The following is a 23,062-nucleotide window of genomic DNA, read 5'->3' as shown; positions in this document are numbered from 1 at the left end:
TACAACCTCTTCTACCTACCATTTTTGAAGGAAGCATGGAAAGAGGGTCCATAATTTAGAATTATGCAGATAATATTTGCAACCACTAAACACTGTCTGAACGCGTGTGAAGTACTCAATGACTTCGTGATTGTTCAATTCTTTAGGTATGGCCTGGTTTTGCTTGCATTACTCATAATGACGCTGTGTGGATTAACACCGGACTTATTGAGAAAATAGTTCTTATATGAGATCGGGAAATAAAATCTATAGAACAACTATTTATAGTATTGAATCAATCAAATGATAACAGTAATTAAAAACCCATGGGCTACCACCATTGATGGCTTTACGTTTTTGATGTGTAATTGTCTATTATAGGCAAGAAAGAGATCAACTCTCTGTGCCTAATATACGCGGTTCTTATTTTTACTTTAAAATTCTTTATTCGTTATGCCATCAATATTTTGGCATGCGCATGGTAATATTCATCGACTATCTTAAAAAGGGAAAACCCATCAATAGCGACTATTACGTAGATGGATGGATGGTTGAAGAAAGAGCTGTTTCATCAAGACATTGCACCGTGTCACAAATCAATGAAATCGATGGCTCAATTCCATGGCTCCTATTGGTTCTGCATCCACCGTATTCTTCAGATTTGGCACCTAGCTACTTTTCCTGTTCTCAGACCTCAAGGGACGGTTCCCTGTTCGGAATACGCTAATATAAAGGTAATCACCGAATCTGAAGCCAATTTTGAGGCTAAAGGCAAGAAGTCTTACAATAAAAATGGTATCGAAATTTTTTATGACCGCTATAATTGTTGTATCGCTCGAGGCTATTTTGAAAGTTCTAATCAAATTTAATAAAAAAAAGATGTTTTTCTATTCGTCTACAAATTTATCAGCCCACGGATTAGTATTGATACAGATTTTATTAATATCAGGCTTTGAAAATTTATATTTTAATATAACCCTGTCAACGTACGTTTTATATTTAAAATCTTCAACTCAAGTGACAACTCGTATTTTATTGACGAAACGATGAATTATTTATCACGAGGTCAGAAAAACATTTCAAGTATGAGTACCCTTTGAATAATACAGACCTTTTTTGTTTATTGGGATTTTATATTCATGCAAACCTTTCGTAAAAAAAATCACTGAAACCTGTATATATTCCTGCATTTGGTTTATATATATTGCGTGAAGTGAATTTTATTCTATGTACTAGTCTGAACTGGCACGGCTAGACATTATATAGAAGTAAAGTTACATTATAATATTAGAAAAAAAAATTCAATTCATTCTATTTTAAAAATATGTTTAATTCTTTGTTATAGTGCCATCTTCTTTCACAGGTCTTTGGGTGCTTCAAAAAAGATCGTTCCATTCCTTAAAAGGAGACGCACTCGCAAGCCTTCTGGCATTGAGAGTGACCATGGGTAGCGGTATCACTTAACATCAGGCGAGCCTCCTGCGCGTTTGCTTGTTTGTTGTATAAAAAAGATGGCGATCATCATGGCTACTTTCATTTTGGATGCCGTGCTTCTTAAGAATGACTTGGTGCTTTAAGCAAACAATTGTCTAAGGTTCTTTAAAAATACGTCCGCCTGCGGCCACGTTTTCTACCTGGCACACTGGCCTGTATAATTAGTTGGAGCTCGTAATTATTAGTGTTACCTAAGGTGTCTCCTAAATTTTTTAAATACATTTTTTATTTTACTGTTCAAAGAATCTTTAGAATTTAATATGTATTATTCCAATCACCCACATTACATGAGCTTCCAACTAGTGTGGAGACTAGGGTCTCTTTGTTACCATTTCTCCTTTTAAAAGTAAATTTTATGTTATTTTAAAAGTATAATTTAGAAGGCCGACAAGCCTGGTCTTCCATTAGACTTCGACTTCGATCATCATCTAACGTTATAAATCGCCGATTCAGGATGAAGACCTGACAGATATAACTCATACTCAAAATAACTTTATTCATATAGGTAAACAAATACAGTTATGAACGTCAGAAAAGAAGTTAAATTAATTGTAAATTTACATTTACTACCAGTTCCCAAGTCAAGGGCGTAGAGCGGGCAAGCTACACGCGAGAGTCATTGTGACGATAATAATTGTCACTGACTCCTTAAGATGTGCTGGTTCCATTTTAGTAAGAGTAGGCATGACTTTAGAGGTTCGGACGCCCAATCAAGGTTCAAACGCTTATACAGCTCAGAATTATCAGAAATAATAATAATACAAAAGTAACGCTATATTATTTTGGGAGCCCTCTGGATGTCCTCCCATTGAGAGTGGAGCCTCCTACCATTATGCCCGTCCTGTAAAAAAATTGGGTTTGTATGCAAATATACATTCAACTAGTAATAAAATAGCTGTTGTAGTTATGCGCGTGCATTTTACATGTTAACGTATATTAATTATTGATTATTTCTATCTTGGGGTATAAATTAGCCACGCTTTGAGTTTATGTTTATTGTGTATTGTTTGGGTTAGAAGATAAATAGTCTAAAACGTGCGTTAAAAAAAATAATGAAAAATGTAACCACTAAAAACCCCCTTAGGGGATATTTAGATAAATCTGCCGTCTTAGAATTATCAGGAATAATTCTTATTAGAAAGGTTTTTTTAGATAGATTTTTTATGCAACACTTTAGTTGCACTTGGTCAGCGTGTTTAACAGCAGAAGCATACAACGTTCTAACAGATTATATGTAGTGCACAGAACATACTATAGTTCGAACTGTCAAATTAACGGCTGACATTATCAATACGTACTTGGAATTGAAAGAAGAACAAGTCGGTCTAAAATACTAGACGTAACTATTAAAAAAGTCTGTTTAAAATAACGATCCTCTCGTGAATAGTGATAGTGGTATAATTGCTGAGTCAGCGTTAATATTACAAGTAGAACTTGAAAAATGGGAACAATTTGGTTGCGAAATGAAAAATATTTATGTACCAGTTCTGTTCTATGATTTTCTTTGCATGCTATATTCACTTGGTAGGTTAACAAAAATATAAATTAAATAACATCGTATGTAAGATCCGTGCATATTTTTACGTTTTTCATTATTTGCATAAAAATGAAACTGTAAACATGCCAACAAACACGTCTTAATTTTAAATACACGTTTTATAATCACACCGAACAGAAATAAACTTGTTGGATGTATTCACAACACATGTGTGTTACTGATAATTGTTAAAGTATATTTTATGTAACTATTTGCTCAAATAGTGAGCAGTGTTGGTCAGTGGCTTGAGCGTCTTCAAGTTACGGCAACATTTTTACGGCCTATTGCGTTCGTTCGCTAAACGAAAACTTCCAAAGGAAATCGGCATATCTTAGACCCAAACATGGACGGCCTATTTAGAAAAATAAACATAAGATTGATTGACACTGCAAAGATTGATGTACTTAAATATTCGTCCTAATCATGATGGGCATGGTCGAGGTGAAAAGACGCGCTGGCAGAAGGAGGAAGTCGTGGCTCCGCAATATCAGAGAATGGACGAGAGTGGCCAGCGTAGAACAGCTGATGCGCTTGGCGAAGAATAAGAAGTATGACGAGCTGACCGCCAACCTCTAGTCGTGATGCGGCACTACAAGAAGAAGACGAAGAACTTAAATCATTCTCAACATCTTTTTATTTTAGACTCAAAGAATCGAATGCCAATCGTAACTGCTACGAATCGTTTATTCATGGCTAATACGTTCACTGTTAATCCTAATATGGAAACCATGTGTAAACAATCCATTTTCAGCTTCCCTCTAAAATCCAATTAATGTAACAGAAACTCGGATATTTTAGAAAATATTTTTAAAGGTGTGTTTTCTTTCAATTTAGAAGAATTGACACATGATATTGTTGTCCGATACTTGTATTGTTAGGTTGACAATTTAATAAAAGATATCAAAACTAGTTTCTATAAAGGAAACTCTATTCAATTTACTGTCACATGTAAGAAAATGATAAATTACAGGTAAGGTATATATAAATATATATATAACTGGTACGATTTAAACAAAAATTTTTGTATCACAAAGTTCTCCCTAAGTATATGCAGTCAAAATATAATGATTTTTGATGTTTCTTTGCCTTGATTACGATGCGACAGAAAATTTCATATCTATAACAATTCGACCACTTGAAATTGAATTCGAAACTATCAAACACGTTTAATTTTATGAATTAAACGAATGAAATCCTACAACCTATGAAATCCTTGGCCATCCTAAGGATACATAATACAAATATAGAGCTGGAAGGAAGATTTACTACAGGAGTGGCGAAGGTTGGTTTGCATTGAAAAGCACTTTCGAAGGCTATAGCAATTTTTGTTGGAACACACTTATTGTTGTATGTCTTTAATTTTAACAAAAAAGTTTTACGAGTTGCTGAGTTTCGTCTAAAAATACATAATGCACTCTTAAATATTTAGTATAAAATGAATATATTTGCATGTTTGTAACGAATAAATTTAAATACTTCGATATCAAAAATTATTTCACCTAGATTTATATTCGAAACATTAATTCATAAAAACTAAATCATACTGTATTTATCTTTCTCTTTTATTACTGCGTAAACGTTATTTCACAGAAAGAGAAGATATAGTTTATGAATAACACTGCACATACTACTAATAATAGAAAGTGACGTTTAAATAGATATTATAGGACAAACAGTATCAAAGTCGCGGCACCATAAATGTTGATGTATTTACAATTTAGAAAAACAAATACCATAATGCATATGACGGCGCCACTATTAATGTTTTGTAAAACTGACGGCGCCACTATTAATGTTTTGTAAAACTGACGGCGCCACTATTAATGTTTTGTAAAACTGACGGCGCCACTATTAATGTTTTGTAAAACTGACGGCGCCACTATTAATGTTTTGTAAAACTGATGGCGCCACTATCCATGTTTTGTAAAACAACGTGCAACGGGCGAACGATGTTTAGTCGAACGATCGTACGATGTGTCACTCGATCCCCACTACAGAAACTCCTATATTCACCGGCTACAGGTGCTTCAGTCGCGATTCATGAGAATCGCGACCGGTGCGCCCTTCTATGTGAGAAACGTCGATCTCCACTACGACCTGGAGCTTCCTACCATAGCCCAATGGATGAAGTTGGCGTCCACACGCCACTTCGACAAGGCTAAACACCATCCCAATCCGCTGGTGCGTAATAGGATCAACTATTACCCCTTCCCGACAAAAAAGGCTCGTAGGAGGCCCCGACTCATACTAACGGATCCGGATGATCCAATTACCGTAGCAAACGATAAATTAAAAGCCGCCCGTGCGGCCAAAAATAATAAAAATAGCCAATCACAGATTAGGGTAAAAAACCGCCTTCACTGGGGAAGGCGAGGACCTTTACTTCGCACTTCGCTCACTCCAGTGAGCTTCCGTCCTGCCCTTCAGGCGATTGACCGCCCCGCGACGGCCCAAGCCGAGGTTCGAGTCTCACAGGAGACGCCCTTGCGCTAGCCGCGGGACAAAACGCCATTCTGGCCGAGCTACGCTCGCCAAAACAGCCCGAGCTGAGCTGTAAAGGCCCTTAAGGCCAACAGCGAGACTCCTTCTTCAAAAAAAAAAAAAAAACAACAACTCGGCAGTCGTTCATCGACCATTGCCCGGTGCACACGTTACGTAATTACCGAATAGCCTTTGAAATCTTCACCTATTGAATTTGTTTATTAAAATCGTATTGAATTAAGAGACTGAAATTAGAATTGGAATAAATCAAGTGATTGGGAGAATTCTTTGTGTTTGTTATCTTAACAATGTCGGGGCCTGACGCTACACATACAAATTATACGGGATACAACGGGCGGTCTCATCGTTTACAAGCGATCTCTTCCAGGCAACCTTAGTAAGGAAAAAACTAAAAAAAAGAAATATGATGAATGAAGTGCAAGATGTGCATAACTGAATCTTATAAAAAAATTATCGTGTTACCAAATTTGAAATCTTAAATAATACAAAAAAATATTAAAATAAACTAAAGAAAAAATCCACGGATTCATGTATTACAATGCAATACAAAAGAGTGAGGAATACAAGCAGGATATGGTTAAGAAATGTTTATGTACTGTATTAAAAGATATAAGGTAACTTATAGTATGGAATCGGGCAGCCTATACCAAAACTTAATGGCAGAGATCCTAAACGAAATGCCTAAGAAGGATGAGCTATGAATGGAATGTTGTTATTCTATAAAACGATTGCTTAGTAAAAGTCAAAGTAAAAAATCATTTATTCATATAGGTAACACAATATACACTTATGAATGTTAAAAAACGGAAATAAACATTAAATGCTAGAAGGGCGTAGAACGGAAGAGAAGAACTGGCGATAAATTTTCGCCACTCTTTTTAATCGCCAAGTTTTTTTGTATAATACAACATTTGTAAGGAGCTGCAACCATTACACCATGTTCCACATGAGATCTTAAGTAATAAATAATAATAAAATAAATTAAAAACAAAGATTTATCTCAGGTAGTCAAAGATCTTCCATCAGAAGGAGGCATGGTGAAATAGGAGCACGGACTTACATTCTCGTGGGAAGATTCACTTTCTTAGAATGTAACTATATAGATTTACTGTAAATTCTCTAAAACAAAAGACTGAGAGGACTATTGCGCATTGTGAAAGCAATTTTCTTGAAATTGAAAATTGCCTAAGCCTCGGCCGGTTGTATTCTTATTGAAAATGGTTTGAATTTCAGCAATATTTTCATACAACGTGATATTCTGAAGTAGCTCCAGTGTAGCAAGTGTAGGGCTGTCGAAACAATTAAAAATAACGCCAATACTAAATCATTTACACATCATAGTAAAACTATTTTATTTAAAACTTTGTACAAAATTAGCTTAAGCAATAGATCTGAATAAATCATGTATTAAAATTGTCCAAATATATCTATATTAATAGAAAATTATACAAATTACTTTGACTGACTGACTGACCAGAATTTCAAAACCTTTTTTTTTAAACGTCCAGAACTGTATACAAGCAACTATATATTCGATCATTCTTCTCATTTATTTATTAATTAGATAAATTTTAACAAATTTTTTATTAACATTAAATTTAAATTACGTCGTTTCCATATATTTTAACCATGACAGGCACACAATTGTCAGTCGTAAGATAATAAAAGAATTAGATAGGAAGCCATAAGTGGTTATATTGATAATATTCTACTAAAATTTTGTATTTACAATACGAATACACTTACTAAAAAAAAATATAAAATTGAGGACGTTACTAATAATGTACATAATTGGCAAAAACCCGATCGAAACCAAAGAAGCAAGACAATCAAAATATGACAATCATTATAGACCACCCTCAATATTTATAAAAATAAAAATATGTATTTCAAACAAAATTATTAATCATTGAACATTATCAAAGAATACCGAAAGAATTTTCTGATGTACCTTAAATAAAGCGACCCAAACCAAACATAGCGCTTTATATTAAAAGCTCCAGCGAAGCCCTACCAGTGAGCTTATCAATTTTTCCTACATCGTTACTGGTACCCTTATCTAAAGTACACCGATTGATATCCACAAAAGAAAATAGACACAGTTTTGTGACCTCAACATCGTCATTAAGCCGTATCTATCTCGTCAATATCTGAGAACCGTATTTTGAAAATATTGATTATTCTTAATTGGTGTTTGTTATTTTGTGAGAATCAACAGTTACACTACCGCTGTGTACAGGGATACAGGCGAGGCTTGAGTTCGATTCTGGTGAAATAGTATTTCTTTAATCAAAGAAAGAAAAAAATATCTCGAAATTATTTGGTGTTTACGTTTACGACGACATCGTTTAGAACAACATACTGGTTATATTGACCAAAATCAAAGGTCCTGGCTGAAGTCGATGTCGTTATAACAGATTATGACTTACTATGGTTATTTAAGTTCCTATTCCCGTTTTTAAAATTATTGCTTGCTAAACCTTAATTAAGAGATAATGTTTTTAATGAACTAAGTCCAATAACATTTATTTATTTATTCACAGAAATACATACACTATCTTAACATTACTAAGCCAATACGATAATGTCGATGTATGAAATATAATATTAAATACATAAAATACACAATATCACTACTGTGATTTCACTGCGAACATATAAAAATGTCCACAGTGTCAGAGACATCATTCAGCGCAACGTCTTTGTTAAGGGTTGATTCGTGCAAGAGACTGAGTTTTCGCACTCAAACATACTCATATGTACAAAGAAACGGATTTCTTGAAGAACTCTTGTGTTGCTCACCACCCCTTGTGGTGGTTTATTAAAATATATAGCGTTTATATTAAAAATAGCTGAAGCGATAGAGGTACGTGAGGACCGTAGGAAATCGAGGTCCATCTGCTCGGTGTCATAGATATTAATTAGAATTGAACTGTTGTGATACTTGTGTATAGTTAGAATTTAAACGTTGTACAGCATCTATTTCTCAATACAAATGTATTTGAAGATTATTTTCCTAACAATTTGTAATAATATTTCTGTTAAAGGGTTGTTATGGGCCAGAAATTATATTAAAATGTATGGGTAATGTGAAAACGGTAATGTAACCTACATAACTGTACAATATTTTTTTTATATAATTTAACCGACATCTAAATAAGAGATTATTAGTTTGAAATGTCTATGGTTATGGGCGGGGCATATAGCAAGATACACAAATAAAAGGTGGATTTTAAAGAATATGGAAAGAGCCAAGGGGAAGAAGGAGAAAAGAAAGCCCCTAAAGATCGTGGATAGAAGAAATATAAGCGGCAGCAGGAAGCGGATGGCGAAAGAAAGCCATGGATAGTGTTAGTTGTAAAAAACCTGGAGGAGGTCTTTACCAGGGAAGGGTTCCCCGACGGCACTGAAGCTGACTGGTAGCTAGTATCTAGGATATAAATAGAAGAAGAAAAAAAAAATGAAATCGAAGCTGTTCATCTTTATTGTAATGGTTGGAAATTACCGGGCTTTTATTATTATGTCTAATATTGTTGGAATTGGAGTAGCATTTAGCGCGCAATTTATATGTTTAAATTTCATAATTACACAATTTCTCTATAGTCGTATTGAAATGATATTAGTTTCATATATTCCAACTTAGGTAACAGTTTAAAGGTGAACGAAGACAACGCAAACTTTTACTCCCGTATATCTAATTCCAATCCTACCTTATTCTTGAACGTCAATCAAACTTCGTATATCTAGTTTCAAGAGCTGTCAAGCCATTTCTTCTGTATGAATGACGAGACTGTCACTGGAGAAAATTCTTTATAATAATATATATATAAAGAATGTCAGGTATGTCAGGGAATGAGGTGTTTTATTATTATTATTTCATCGTTTGAAATCATTGCTTACGATATAAAATTACGAATAATTTATAAGAGCATATGCCTTGAGGGATCAAGGCATCATAATATTGACGTTTCACGGTGCGTTAAGGGAACGCGGGAAAGTTCTGAAGGAGTGATCAGTGGAGCATCGTGGTGATGAGGTGTCAGCATAGCGTTAGAAGGAATCAATCCAAATTAAAAATTCTACGATAATTATTCGCGTTTTTTATGCACGCACTTTACCCATATGACGCCGTCTAAACCCGCTAATAACGATGTCAATATCGATGAGTGACGACCTTTCTCCGATGTTGCGATTAAATTAAAGGTCTAGATTTCAGTCCATACCAACAAATTCAAGCACCCAACATTGATTTATGACTTACATTAGTGGAATTCGATGTAATTCCAAACAGACATTAATCATTCATAATATTAATTATCCTGCGTCAAATTGCTCTCGGCGTTTTTATGGTAATCGATACGTTTAATTCGATTGGAGAAATAATAATTTATTTCCCTGTACACAATAATATCGCTCAGGAGTTAATAAGGTACTTATGAGTTACAGGTGAAGGAAAACATCGTGAGGTCCAGCTTGCCATAGACCTAAAAACGTCGCGGGATGTGTCGGGCACAAAATACTGGTTTTATATATAACAGGGGCTTAAGTTATACCGCTGCTCATGGGCCCTTACTGGAAGGCTCGCTCTTTGCCGGGCTTTTAAGGTTTAGTACGGTCTTTTCTTGAAGAACCCTACGTCGTATTGGTTCGGAAATAAAACTTGCCTTTCAAAAAACAACGCACACGAAATAGAGAAATCTCATGTCCAGGTCAAAAGGTTATATTCCTACTGGATTTTTACTGGGTACGTAAACTGGGATACTAAAACCTGTGGCATAAGTACCCGCAAAGATCTAGTACTGTTTATAAAACAAATGAGTTTAATACATAGAAATTTAACATAGATATTTTGCGAACATTGTGGTTGTGCATGCTCAAATGTGCCAACACTGCTCTTGTCTTTACGTAAGACTAGAAAAGGCAAGTCTCTTAATATAAAATAAAATTCAAGATACTAGAGAATATATAATATCTATGTCTATAAATTATATATTTGTGTTTTGTTTAATATCCAGCATAATAATACTTGACTTAAACTATATGTACTGTCAATTATTTATTAATATTGTATATATTCTTGTGACGGGCAGTGTCAGCTTTTCAGTGAACGCGGTTAATCCACGCATGAAAACATCACGAGGACAGCTGTTCAAAAACAAAAATGACGTGTGTCAGTCACAGAATGCTGCCCGTTCCTATACAAACAACGGCTAAAGCATAGACTCAAGGGTTCTATTCACTATTTTTATTAATGTTTACCAAAAGATAATTAAATAGATTTTCCCAAGTCATTGCTAAGTAATAATAACTTCTTAAAACATTGAATTCTCGAGGCGAAGACCGAAAAAGCAAAAACTAATAAAACTTTATCCATTATGGTAATAAAGGAAATTGGCACACAATTACAATTTTACGAAGGAATTTCTTACTTATTTTTTAAAGAATCACAGTGCTGTTCTTCCTCTGACGTAAAGGGTGAATTCTCGACCAGTCTAACAATAACATTTACGAGTTACATTTACATGAGGTTGTATGAAGTGTATCCATTTTACCCAGTCATGTATCCAAGTTTGTTTGGGTATACAAGTTAGAGGTAAGAGGGACCTTAGTATCACATTATATTTTTTTAAGGTCCTTAGAAATAGAATATATAATGTGTGAGAGACTGCGTGTGCCAAATAATCACATTTGGCGTGGTGATCCAAGCTCGAGTAGCTTATACGTAATTTGTCAAAAAATAAATAATTCAATTGGAAACGATTTCCAAAATGTCATATACGTTTTGAATGTTTAATTAAATTTTATGGCCCTTTTCGCACTAAAACTTGATCGAAAATGTACGGTTATAATTAAATTATAGTTCAGTGTACTTAGGACTATAATTGGTAACTTGAAGGTTAATTTGCCCACTTCGAGGGAATTGTGTCAATTCGATCATAGGCTATAATTAAACTAATGGTCGCTGATGAGGCAGAGGCAAAAGCTGGCCCAACATTTAAAACCAGAATTCCTACTTAGCAAAAATTTGTTAAAAAAAGCTCTTACGTTAAAAAGGAAATGTTTATCTTTATAGCTATTTTAGGAAAGCCCCGGAAAGTAAAATAACAATAGAACATAATTATTGATATTAGGATTCACGGCGCGTTTTGCTTAGGCCATTTGATATTTGTGAAAAAGGTTTATATTTATTATTACAATTAATTATAGAGTATTTATTTTTATTTATTATTACAATCAAATATGCAATGTTATTTATGATAAAAAGAAAATTTAAACAAAGAAAAAAAAATAGGTCAGTCTGTACCTTTAACGCTGGCAACATATCCTCGCTGTATTGTGGTACTTATTCGTTGCGCCAGTAAAGGACCAGCTCAGCACCAATACTATCTACCAGGTGTAAACTTAAAGCTTTAATTAAAAAAACAATTTCAGAATGCTTTTAAAAATTTACTAGAATGCGTATTCTAGAGTATTATGTCTTGATCCAATTGTTCAGTTATTCACTTGTCTAAGGTAAGATTCAGAAACGAGACAGGGCACACTAAGACGTATGGTGAGACGTAGAGATTTTATCAAAGTGGTATATGGTCATAGATATATATGTATATCAGACATTTTTATAGTTATAATTACTCCTTCATTTCAAATGTCATGTGGAGCATGGTCCTTCGACTTGCTATAAAAAAAATTGATTCCCGCTAGAACTCTGTCGCGTATTATAAAACAAGACCTGAAGCTTGGTGCTTATAGTCGATATCCAGGATATGCTCTAAATCAATCTTTACAATTAAAGAGAGTGAATCGATCAAATCGCCTTCTATCACGATACGCAGGTGAAAAGGACATAAATATCCTCTTTAGCGATGAAAAATTGATTTAAGCAAAATAATAAAGTCTACACTCACAGTTCTTAAGGAGCTGTTCATGTGGTTGGAAAGGTACAATGTGGTAATCATACTGCGTCGGCGATAGTTTGGTGGGGCTTGTCTTGTGAAAAAAAAGCGAAAAACTTCAGCCAAAGTGTATCAAGATACAGTCTTGGATCATCTTGTAAAATCTCTCAGCAATATACTTTAAAAAAATAAATGGTGGACTTTCCAGCAGGATTCTGCATTTGGTTACAAGGCACGAAATAACCACACCTGGCTTGAAACCAACGTTCCGGACTTTATAAGAGACCTCAACCCTTTAGACTTAAAATTATGGTCAGTTTTAAAAGTCATGGCCTGACACGGCGACATTGAGCCTCCTAAAAAATCTTTGAAGCAGTGGCGAAAATTCCCTTGGAAACAATGCATAGTCCAAACAGATTAAAGGTCTATATGAAAGCTAAAAGTGGCCATTTTACATAGAAGAAGATGAGATTTTAATAAATATGTAGGTATACATTTTAATAATGTAACATTACTTCATTAAATAAAATGCATTTTCATTTGTAACAGAACTTATCGCTGGACTCGGTTCATTCACCCCTTAACCCTTTTTAATTTGTTTTACGATAATACCATAGCTGTAAAATTAATTTAATTAAAATTTCGTAATGGTTGATCTTAGAAGCTACCCATATTACAGAAGAACACAGTGGTAGACACTCTGATCCTTAATATAAAGACTGTTAGTGTTGTTATTGGACACGTTCTTCTGTTTCCTTATTAGTAAATTAGGTTAGACTTATATTATTTATTAGTATTAATGTTATCTGAACGTGTGGCAGATACATGTTCACGTCAATTTTTTGTCAAGTTGTGTCGAACTAACATATTAATTTATACATACATTAGTACATTATACATACACAATAGTTACGGAGACTTTATTAAAAAAGAATATTAATATTATGTATCACAGAATATAATATTTTTAAATCTACTCAGCTACCACCTGCGGCTATAAATTGTGGTATAACGTCTTACCCAGTGTTTTCGAGCGCTTAGCTTACATACAAATTCAGTCAGTGGTAAGACTAGTCGAGGATTTCTTTAGGACGGAGGAAGAGCATAACTTTCCTCTACACCCAAATGGCCGATCTTTCCGGCGCAAAACTGTATATTTTTTTTAAAATTCGACCTTATTTAGCACAATCGTTCCAATCATATTTTTGTCCATTTTACATACATCATGAAATGGCAATTCAATTCACGGGAACTCAACGTCAAAATCTTCCGATAAATTCAGAATTCGAAATCGGAATAAATTCATTCAATTTATTGTTCATCGCGTTTTCCTATTAACGAGAAAACATTGAATATTATGAACTTTACGAACACGACTTACCTTTCGTAATTATCGATATACCTACATATATTTATGTTATTGTCAATATATATGATATGTATTTTATTAATGGTGCCATTGATTTTATTATAACAAATTTTGTTTAATCATAAGGTATTATGTTCGTTTAATTTGTAATTATTGATATATATATATATATATATATATATTATTGTTTATGTACATTCTATTTCAAAAATTTAAAATCATTTATTCATATACGTAACAGTTATGAACGCCAAGAAAAGAAATGTATATGAAATGCTTCTAATTTTACATTTACATCCAGTTTTCAAATCAAGAGCGTAGAACGGAAGAGAAGAACTTGCAATAAACTCTATTATATATCTTTTCTTAATGATGCTCTAGATTTTATTAGAGCTTCACTTAACTTTGTTTATCTATAAGGTCTCGTATTAATTTCAGCCTAAGTTCTTATACAGTTTAATAAGAAGACACACACAGACACAAGATAGTATATTTTCTCCGATATTCATGGAACCAAAATTTTGATATTATAAATTATTTGTATGTGAGAAGCATTCTCAAGCAGATTGAATAATACGGTTTTTACGAGATACCTCTCGTACTCCAACTAAAACATAAATCTAACATTTAGAAGAATGCATTCAAAACATTTGTAGCAGTCAACAGGTACAATTGTATTTACTACAATTTGTAATGTAACACGCATTCAGACATTATTTGAAAGTTTGTTAGACATCCCACAGAAATATTTCTCAGAACATTGACAGCACAGATAAAGGTAACAGTTAAATACCAGTTATAGATGAATAAAAAGTTTTTACATCGTAATTAGTGAGAATTATTCAAATTGCCTTGTAAAAAATGTCTAATCATCCAAACTGTTGGAACAAACATACTCAGTCTAGCTAACAAATATTTTAACCAACATGGAATTATACTTACATTTGCCAATTATTTATAAGTGTTTGAAATTGAAGTGCATTTTTTAATTTTGAAAAAGTCTTTGTAATAGAGAATGAACTAAGCAAGCCAAGGAAAGAGAAAGAGAAAGATCATGGTAGAAACAGGACAGCTTCTGTCTTAATCGTGACAGTTCATTCTCTATGCGCAAGGTTTATAATAAATCGAAATACAAAACTTACAGATGGATGCGCTGGATGTTCCTGTCCCTTGACATTCTGGAGTTGTTTATTGTGGACAGTTGGGGTACGTTCTCCCTGCGCAGTGGATGCACTGGCGACGGCTCCGGCGCTGCTGCCGGCCGGCGATTTGGCTTGTGGTGAACTTGTTGATGTGGTTCTGGACAATTAACACTTTATATTGGAAGAGATTATTCACGAGATATCCGTTATCGACTATAATTAGTGTTCTTTTCGACATGGACGATTTTACGCCAAAGACGTCAGGCTTTTGTCGTATTTAAAATTGTTTAGTTATTGCAATTATTACAACTACTTCCGATATAAAGATTTTATTCTACGTAGCATTAATAGCAGGTTATCTCGTCAATTGTTAATCAAAATTTAGAATTAAAGTCAATACTTACTCGAGTTGTGCCCTGTGATAGTACATGAAACAAAAAATACTAATTAGATATATTTGACAGAGATAGTCTAAAGAGAAGACGATGTCATTTGTTTTATTAGATTGGCAATACCACGCCATGTCATAGACATGTTACGGGTTGTTAATTGTCTGTGTCAAAGTCAATTTGTCAGTAGGAGATCGATCGTTGAGTCCGTGATGCCTACTTGGGGGTTTTATCCCTAAATTTGGAATCAAAATATCTAGGAGCCTTTTAAGTGTACTTTTTACAAGAGCTTTTTTTAAAAGCACTTACTGTTTATATTACAACTTATAGTCCAAGATCGAAATAAAAGCTCAGCTCAAGTTTTGTATGAAAAGGTAATGAGTAAAAAATATATGCCAAGAAAAGTTAATAAAAACTAAAGTTAATATAATTAATCATACATTTAGGTCATAATAACAGCTATATTAAACTACTATAAAATATATATAGGAAATCGCATCACTGATATTACTCTCTGATCGGCGCCTGCGCCGGACGTGCGGACTGACTCATTTTAAAATAAATGTGAGTGATCATGTCTGGGACGAGTATGTGCCTGGAATTCAACCCAAAACTAAAAAAAAATCGTCATGAGAAATGGGCAATAGTCCGACCGATATAGACATGCTTACACCTGCCCCGGACTGTCTGATGGGAAAATGGTGCTCGAGCTTCCCACCCACTCAAACCACATCGGGTAGTTTAAAAGGCAAGTTAGAGAGGCTAAGGTGTCGCTCTGGCAATCTACTGTGGTACTTTCTTACCCCCAGATCACTAACTTCAAATAGCGATACTGATACTGAGTTGCAAGGTTGCGACATCAGCACTACGGATATTGAGAGAACAACATCGAACTTGTATACAAAACCCTCAAGAGTCGGTATCGCGGTAGTTATTAGAAGCGGGTCTGGCAGAGAAAGAATCTGATACGTGAACAGAGGGGTTTAAAAAGGACGTAATGTCAAGGATACGATAGAGTATGCTTAGGTTATTTGGCCATATAGAATGGATGTATGAAGAGCTTTTAACAAGAACCGTGATGAAATCCGGTTAGATAGGCCTTGTCATACATACCTGGACCAAATACAGAGAACAGGTTCTAGGAAATACTGGTACTAGAGAAAGGACATGGTGCATGGTCACTGTCATGAAAGTGGATGAAGCGTATGTCAGGACCGTAACAAGTGGAGATCCGTGATCTCTGCCTACCCCTTCGGGAAAAAGGCGTGATAGTAAATAAATAAGAAGAAACACAGTGGGCGCTGTTTCATTTGCTAATACTTACAGTAAAATATATTTCAAGTCGTATAAAATGGATGCCGCAAACATCTCGTTTATGACTATTGCTAGAGATTGCGGTTTTTTTAACGTAATTTTTTACGCCCTAATTTTCGCAAACGACACCCGTTTTGTTAGATTATAACATGAAACGCTATCTCGTTTATCTAACCTTTTTAAGCGTACAGCATTACTGAAACATTCTTGCTTTAAACGCTTGTTGGATTTATTCAATTCAAGAAATTTTAATACTTATTTATTGACATAAAATAAAATCGACACAACTGGGGCCGGTGCCGCTTCTCGTTCTGGAGGCCTAGACACGTTTTGGGACGCAGAGCCAGCGGAGTGATTGAAATATTGTATGATTGCTGGAGATGCCGGTGACTAGCTCTGATTGGGTTTGTAGCTCCAACGATTTTGCTGTTGTCCTTTTTTATAGAACAGTGGGCAAACAGGCAGACGGATTTTAATAAGTAATTGCCCTTATAATAAAATGCCTGCGTAACCAATGTTTTATTTCGGAAGGAAATAAAAGTCATGAGGAAACCTGTATGCCTTAACCCTTAAGGTAAACAACAGATACGAAAGTTGAGACCAAAGACTCAAGTCCTTAATTAATAAAAAAAATGTCATTGTTTTTTATGAGTTAGTAATGGGTATCTGTCTCTATATGTATATTTTGTGTAATATTACTTTGTAAGTGTTGGTATGTATATTGTTTGCAAACAAATAAATAAATGAATTCTAAGTTATATGTTTTATTAGCGTATAAAGAATACGCAAAGATAGGCCATGTCAAAGAGACAGGTGACATACACGGCCCGTATTTTATGGGTGATTTCACTCGGATATATTTTGTTATAGTGACGTTCAGAGAAAAAGTTTTATCGTAAAGCCATACCCTTGAAATTAGAAAATACATTTTTCTTACATACACACATATATACATGAATTACAAGTATAACTGCGAACTAAAGTATAACTGTTATACTTAAAAATATATAAAAATTCAGTAGGTTTTAAACTTAACCAAATTCATAACAAAACATGATTGAGTCGACCTTTAGCCTTTTAATTATTCCTTAAAAGGCTTAGTCCCTAAAAGCACGCACGCACGCAGCGTACAAAGAATAGTAGTAGTTTGAAACATTGAAAATTAATTATTACTAAGGTAAAAGTCCAAATAGATGGTACCAGTATATGATCACTCCATGTATTTGAATATATATTCACACTGTAAACGTGCTAATGATAATATAAATAAATAAAAAAGCTGCGTTTACTGCTCAAGACGTTATGCGACAGAATTGCCATCTAAAGTTCTAATATGCAACTACTAAACGAATACATCAACCAATAGCGTGTATATTTCTGGATCTCCATTACTATCTCTCTCCATCTTTTTGCTTGCTCCCTATTCTCGCTCCATGGTTATTTGCTTCATGCTACGTTCACCCTTTCGCACTCTCTCTCAATCAGTCTCAACCTCTCCTTTTTCTTCGACAAAAACGTTTTTTTCGTGACGTTTCATCCGTAAAAAATTTACCCTCATGCGCCTAAAGCAGTTTCACATCAGAAGGATACCACAACTATACAATCTTCTCGGAAATTAAAGTCGTGTTAAAATGATATATTAAAACAAATTACACTTAGAGATTCTATCTCTTTTCATGACAGCGTATACATAATTTGAAAGAAAGAGACGATAGACTACTGAATAAAAAATAAATCAATGGGGCTACAAACTTTTAGGTCTGGGCCTCAGATTTCTGTATCTGTTTCATGATCATTTGTAAATTGAACAGGCAAGTAGGTAATCAGCCTTCTGTGCCTGACACACGCCTTCGACCTTTTGTATCTAAGGCAATCGGTTTCCACACGATGTTTTCCTTCACCGTTCGAGCTAATGTTAAATGCGCACAGCCGGGGATCGAACCTAAGACCTCAGGGATGAGCGTCGCACGCTGAAGCCACTAGGCCAAAACTTCTCTAGACTACTGAATATTATACTATATAATATGAGGGTTAATTTATGACTCAATCAATTATAAGAAAGCAACGGTCTTGTGACAGTTTTCTTGTTATATAAGTAAAAAAAACAATTATAATAACGATCAATGCCCCATATCATCTGGATAAAGTATTCAATTGATTAATCATTCTTACTTAAAAGCGTTGCAATAAAGCCCAAACTTTAGCACTCCGGGTGTCGAACTCTAATGAAGACTTCTGAGTGCGGTTTTAATACGTTCAATCAAACTTAGAATAATGAATTCTTTCTAGTGAAATGTTTGAGAATTTCAAATTGAATTTATCTTTGATAAAATAACAGTACTAAACTTCAGTTAAGGCTTTCTAGTATTTATTTTTGCCAAGTTTGAAGTGTGAAAAGGATTAGGTTAAATATAATTAATTAAATATTAAACAAATGACAAAATAATCAACTCACACAGCTCTGTAACAGAAACTATATTTTAATACACTGTGTTTTTACTAGCACATCATGGAACATTACGACCTAGCCTAACTTAAGACTAATAATTAAATCCAATTTACTAATAAGGATATTTAATATAAGTGTCTAATAACACTCAATACAGTCTAATAGATTAGGGGAAGGTACTGTTCTTGTGTTCTATATTTTCACTTACAAATGTTTAGCAATTAAGACTAACGTTCACTAACACTAATTCACTATTTCAAATGGTTTCGTCCTTATGAAGATTGAACTTCATACTAGCCCCGTGGTCCCAAGAAGTTGAATAGCCTCAAAATTCTCTTGATGGTGGAGCCATTATAAGTCGGCTTCAGCAATCTTCGATGTACTCATTTAATTTATATAAAAATAATTAAAATAATTTTAAATAAATTATGCAAACAGCTGAACAAAAATTTCCGCCATTTTGTCTTTCAGTAAGAGTAAACAAGAGATTGGTAAAATTTGATAGTAGGCTCTTTAAGTTAAGAAGCGTTTAACGTTATAGCGAAGAACGTTCACTTTTGGATCAACGGTAATTAAGTTACCAATATATATTTTAGTTAAAAATTTGAACGACATTTGAAGCTAATATCAGCTTTAGTTTTTGTAGTATAAGTGTCACATAGATTTATGAACTTTTAAATAAATCAAGCAATAATTGTTTTTGTTAGTGTCCACCTCTAATTTTATATTAGTTATAAACTCATATTTTAAACCATTAAGGTTAGTTGCTACCCAGCTTCAAACAAAGAGTTTTATTTGAACATCTACCACCACCATACTCATGCGTCAAGTTCAAAAGTTTATTAGAAATTTTACATCTACTGTTATTAGTAATATAAATTATATATAAGTTAGTACGATGACCAATAATTTATCGATTTTGTTCATTAAATTTTCACAGTCTGGTAAGTGATTGGAATACTGTAATCGTTATGACATGAAATGAATAATTAATTGCTTAGCTAGCGAGTGAATAACCTTAACTGTCAAAAAGTTGCTCGACCTTTTAGTGAAAAAGAAATGAAAAACGAGTAATTTCATTTATATTCATTTAAAGTACAATCAAAAATTACTTTACTTAAGTAATTACTGATTATCATTGATTTTGGTGTTTACTAGATTTATTTAGCACTGTTTGGCTGTCACGACTGTAGAGAATACGCGTTTTTATCACATCATCATATCATATCATTTTATCATCATTATATTAAACAGGGAGAAAACTGGCAAAAGCCTTTGAGAGGTTCGCGAGTACGCTGCCAGTCTTTTAAGAATTGGAACGTTCTTTTCCTGAAGGATCTTAAGTTGAATTGATTCGGAAATACTTCAGAGGGCAGCTGGTCCCACATAGTGGTGGTGCGTGGCAAAAACTGGCGTAGAAATCGCTAAGTTGTGGAACGACGGACGTCAACTTGATACGGGTGGAATTTCGTATTCTGCCTCGACGTCTGATGATGAAACTCAGATGCAGGTATTAATCCGAACAACTCCTTTGAACATGGAGACATGGTAAATGTGGTAGAAGATGCACAGCACATATCTTTATGCAACCCCAACGGATCAAGCCACTCGGAGAGGGATTGTTCGTCGACGATTCGATTCTAGTCCAATTTAAACAAACACGCTATCCCTCGGTTAACATTTGCATATACTTGAAAATAATCTTCTGCGATTTGAAAACATTCGTTATTTTTGAGATTTGAAAATATTTGTTATTTTCATAAAGTGATAATAATAGATGCGTGAATATCGACCAAATAGTCCATCACTAGTAATAATATTTATTCGAGGAACGCGTATAAGATGGCATCTCATGTCAGGGAAGATTTGTGTTTACATGAATTCCCATGTTGGGAATGTTGTTTACCCTTGTAAACTTTTGACTGTTATATGACCAAAATGTTTGCGTAATGAACTACTTGCATCTATAAATTTTAAAGTATTCGAATAACTCAAAAATTGAACTGCAAGCGATTTTTTAAGAATTGTTTTTTAATTCTATAATTTAAGTAATAACGCGATTTAGTTCGATTGCAGTTGTTGTAGATATCTACATATGTACATATGAACAGTTATAAGTAAAAAAAAACACTTTAATCGTTTAAAATCAGAGCTTATAACTAATATTACATTAGGAGTAGTGCGGTTGTGACGCTGGATTACCAACAAACTTGACTTTTTGAAGAGTTCGTAAATCTAACTGACACTTATGTTATTGGAAATTATCGGAAACGAGAATGTAATTATAATTTAAGAGTGTGGTAAACTTATCTAAATACATCTTTACAACAAATGGCACTGAATTAATTCCCATTAATACTAATATTATAAATTACCTACTTATATTAGTTACCTTAACAACATAAGTTTAAGTTAAGTGATACATAGACACTCATATTTCCAGAGGGCTTGCAAGTTCGTTGCCTTATGAGAATTAGTAAGCGGTTTTCTTGAAGTACCTTAAGTCGAAAATACTTCAGTGGGCAAGTGGTTCCACTGGTCAAGTGCGGCTGGTACTGTGGAGCTCCCGTCCATAGGTGAGAACAGTCGGCTTGAATTTTTGTTCACTTAATTTAGACGTAAGCAAAGCCTTAGTTAAGGCTTAGTTCATTATATAAGTCTGCGTTATTAGTCAAAATAGAAATGGCAGTGGCAACTATTGCTATACAGTCCTCAAAACGCGAGTGCTGTGCTAAATCCCTATTCTTTTAGTGCCTCTCCATTACTGGAGGTTGGCCGTGAGTCTCTTGAAACGTGTCTTGTCCTGTGCCAGATGCAGCAATTCCTCCGCAATCGCAATACGCATGCGCATGCTACCTAACGTTGCGATGCCATCCCTTCTACCAACATCTTTTACCCCGGAAGGAGGATACTAATGTGTGTTATAGAAGTTTAATTTAAAAATCAGATTCGCTACCTTGGTCTTGATGTCAGGTTTCTGCACTAGCTTCTTGATCATTTGCTTTATCTAATAGACAAGTGAGCAGTCTTCTGTGTGTGATACACGCTGTTGACTTTTTTAGACTAAGGCCGGGTTTCTCACGATGTTTTTCTTCACCGTACGAACGAGTATTAGATATTCACATAGAAAAGTCGTGAAGGGGTTCGAACTTACGACCTCAAGGTTTAGAGGCGCACGCTCGAACAACCAATACTTCTATACGTTTTATTTAATCTTTTTTATAAAAGCACCTTTCATCATCATCATAATCAATGGTTATACAGCCCTTTGTAGACCATAGCCTCCTTAAGTACACTTCGCCGACGAAATCTATCCAGTGCTTCCCGCGTCCAATTGTGAACCCCTATTGTTTCGAGGTCCTTGACAACTCCATCCCACCAACGCAGCCTCGGTTTACCGGGGTTTTCCTGCCACCGGGTTTTGAGTTCAGCAAAGACCTTGGGTTCTGTATTTCGCCATTCGGTGCACATGTCCCAGCCACTTGAGCCTGTTGCACTTTATGAATTGGTTTTCACATGCGACTCTCATGCCTGGTGCTGTAGTTTCGATTTCCAGATGTGCACCAATGTACTTTCTGTCTATGTGCGAAGGAAGGAAACATTCATCAAGCACAGAAGGTTGATACAGATCCAGAAACTCTGAAAGGTTGTAGTGCCATTGGTATAAAACGAGCCATAATCAATAATAAAAAATTCCACTATGTAGCACAAAAACTCTGATTAAATTCCTCTTAATACTTCAGTTAAATTGCCTTTTCCGTTTATTTTAAATTCTCGGTCAAATACGAACTCAATGGCCGAACAGGCACGAATTTATTAATACTTTACGTATAATTAATTATTTGTCAAGGAGGAGTTAATGTATAGGATTGGTATTTTTATCATAAGGACTCGTATACCTGTTCAATAGAGATGATTACTGATCGCATAAGAATGTTTCTAAGAACGCACGCCCTCACTGTTGTGTGCTGGACACGGTATATACAATGACGCA

The 23,062-nt window shown here is 34.5% G+C and overlaps 1 protein-coding gene across 6 annotated transcripts in view; it reads right to left on the bottom strand.

Moving 5' to 3' along the window:
• The window catches only part of LOC123717389 (synaptotagmin-7), a 178,759-nt gene that overhangs the window by 14,249 nt on the left and 141,448 nt on the right, over positions 1-23,062 (bottom strand). For 3 of the 6 annotated variants that reach the window (XM_045673353.1, XM_045673352.1, XM_045673358.1), the window contains 2 exons: positions 15,321-15,332; positions 14,917-15,073 (listed from right to left, as the gene is read on the bottom strand). In XM_045673353.1, the coding sequence (XP_045529309.1) occupies positions 14,917-15,073; positions 15,321-15,332 (169 nt within the window). The other 3 variants (XM_045673354.1, XM_045673355.1, XM_045673356.1) reach the window with 3 other exon arrangements.

This window comes from Pieris brassicae, chromosome 12 (genome assembly GCF_905147105.1).
Source record: "Pieris brassicae chromosome 12, ilPieBrab1.1, whole genome shotgun sequence".
Lineage (NCBI taxonomy): Eukaryota > Metazoa > Arthropoda > Insecta > Lepidoptera > Pieridae > Pieris > Pieris brassicae.
The sequence above is the reverse complement of the archived record's forward strand: the minus strand, read 5'-3'. Positions and strand labels throughout refer to the sequence as shown.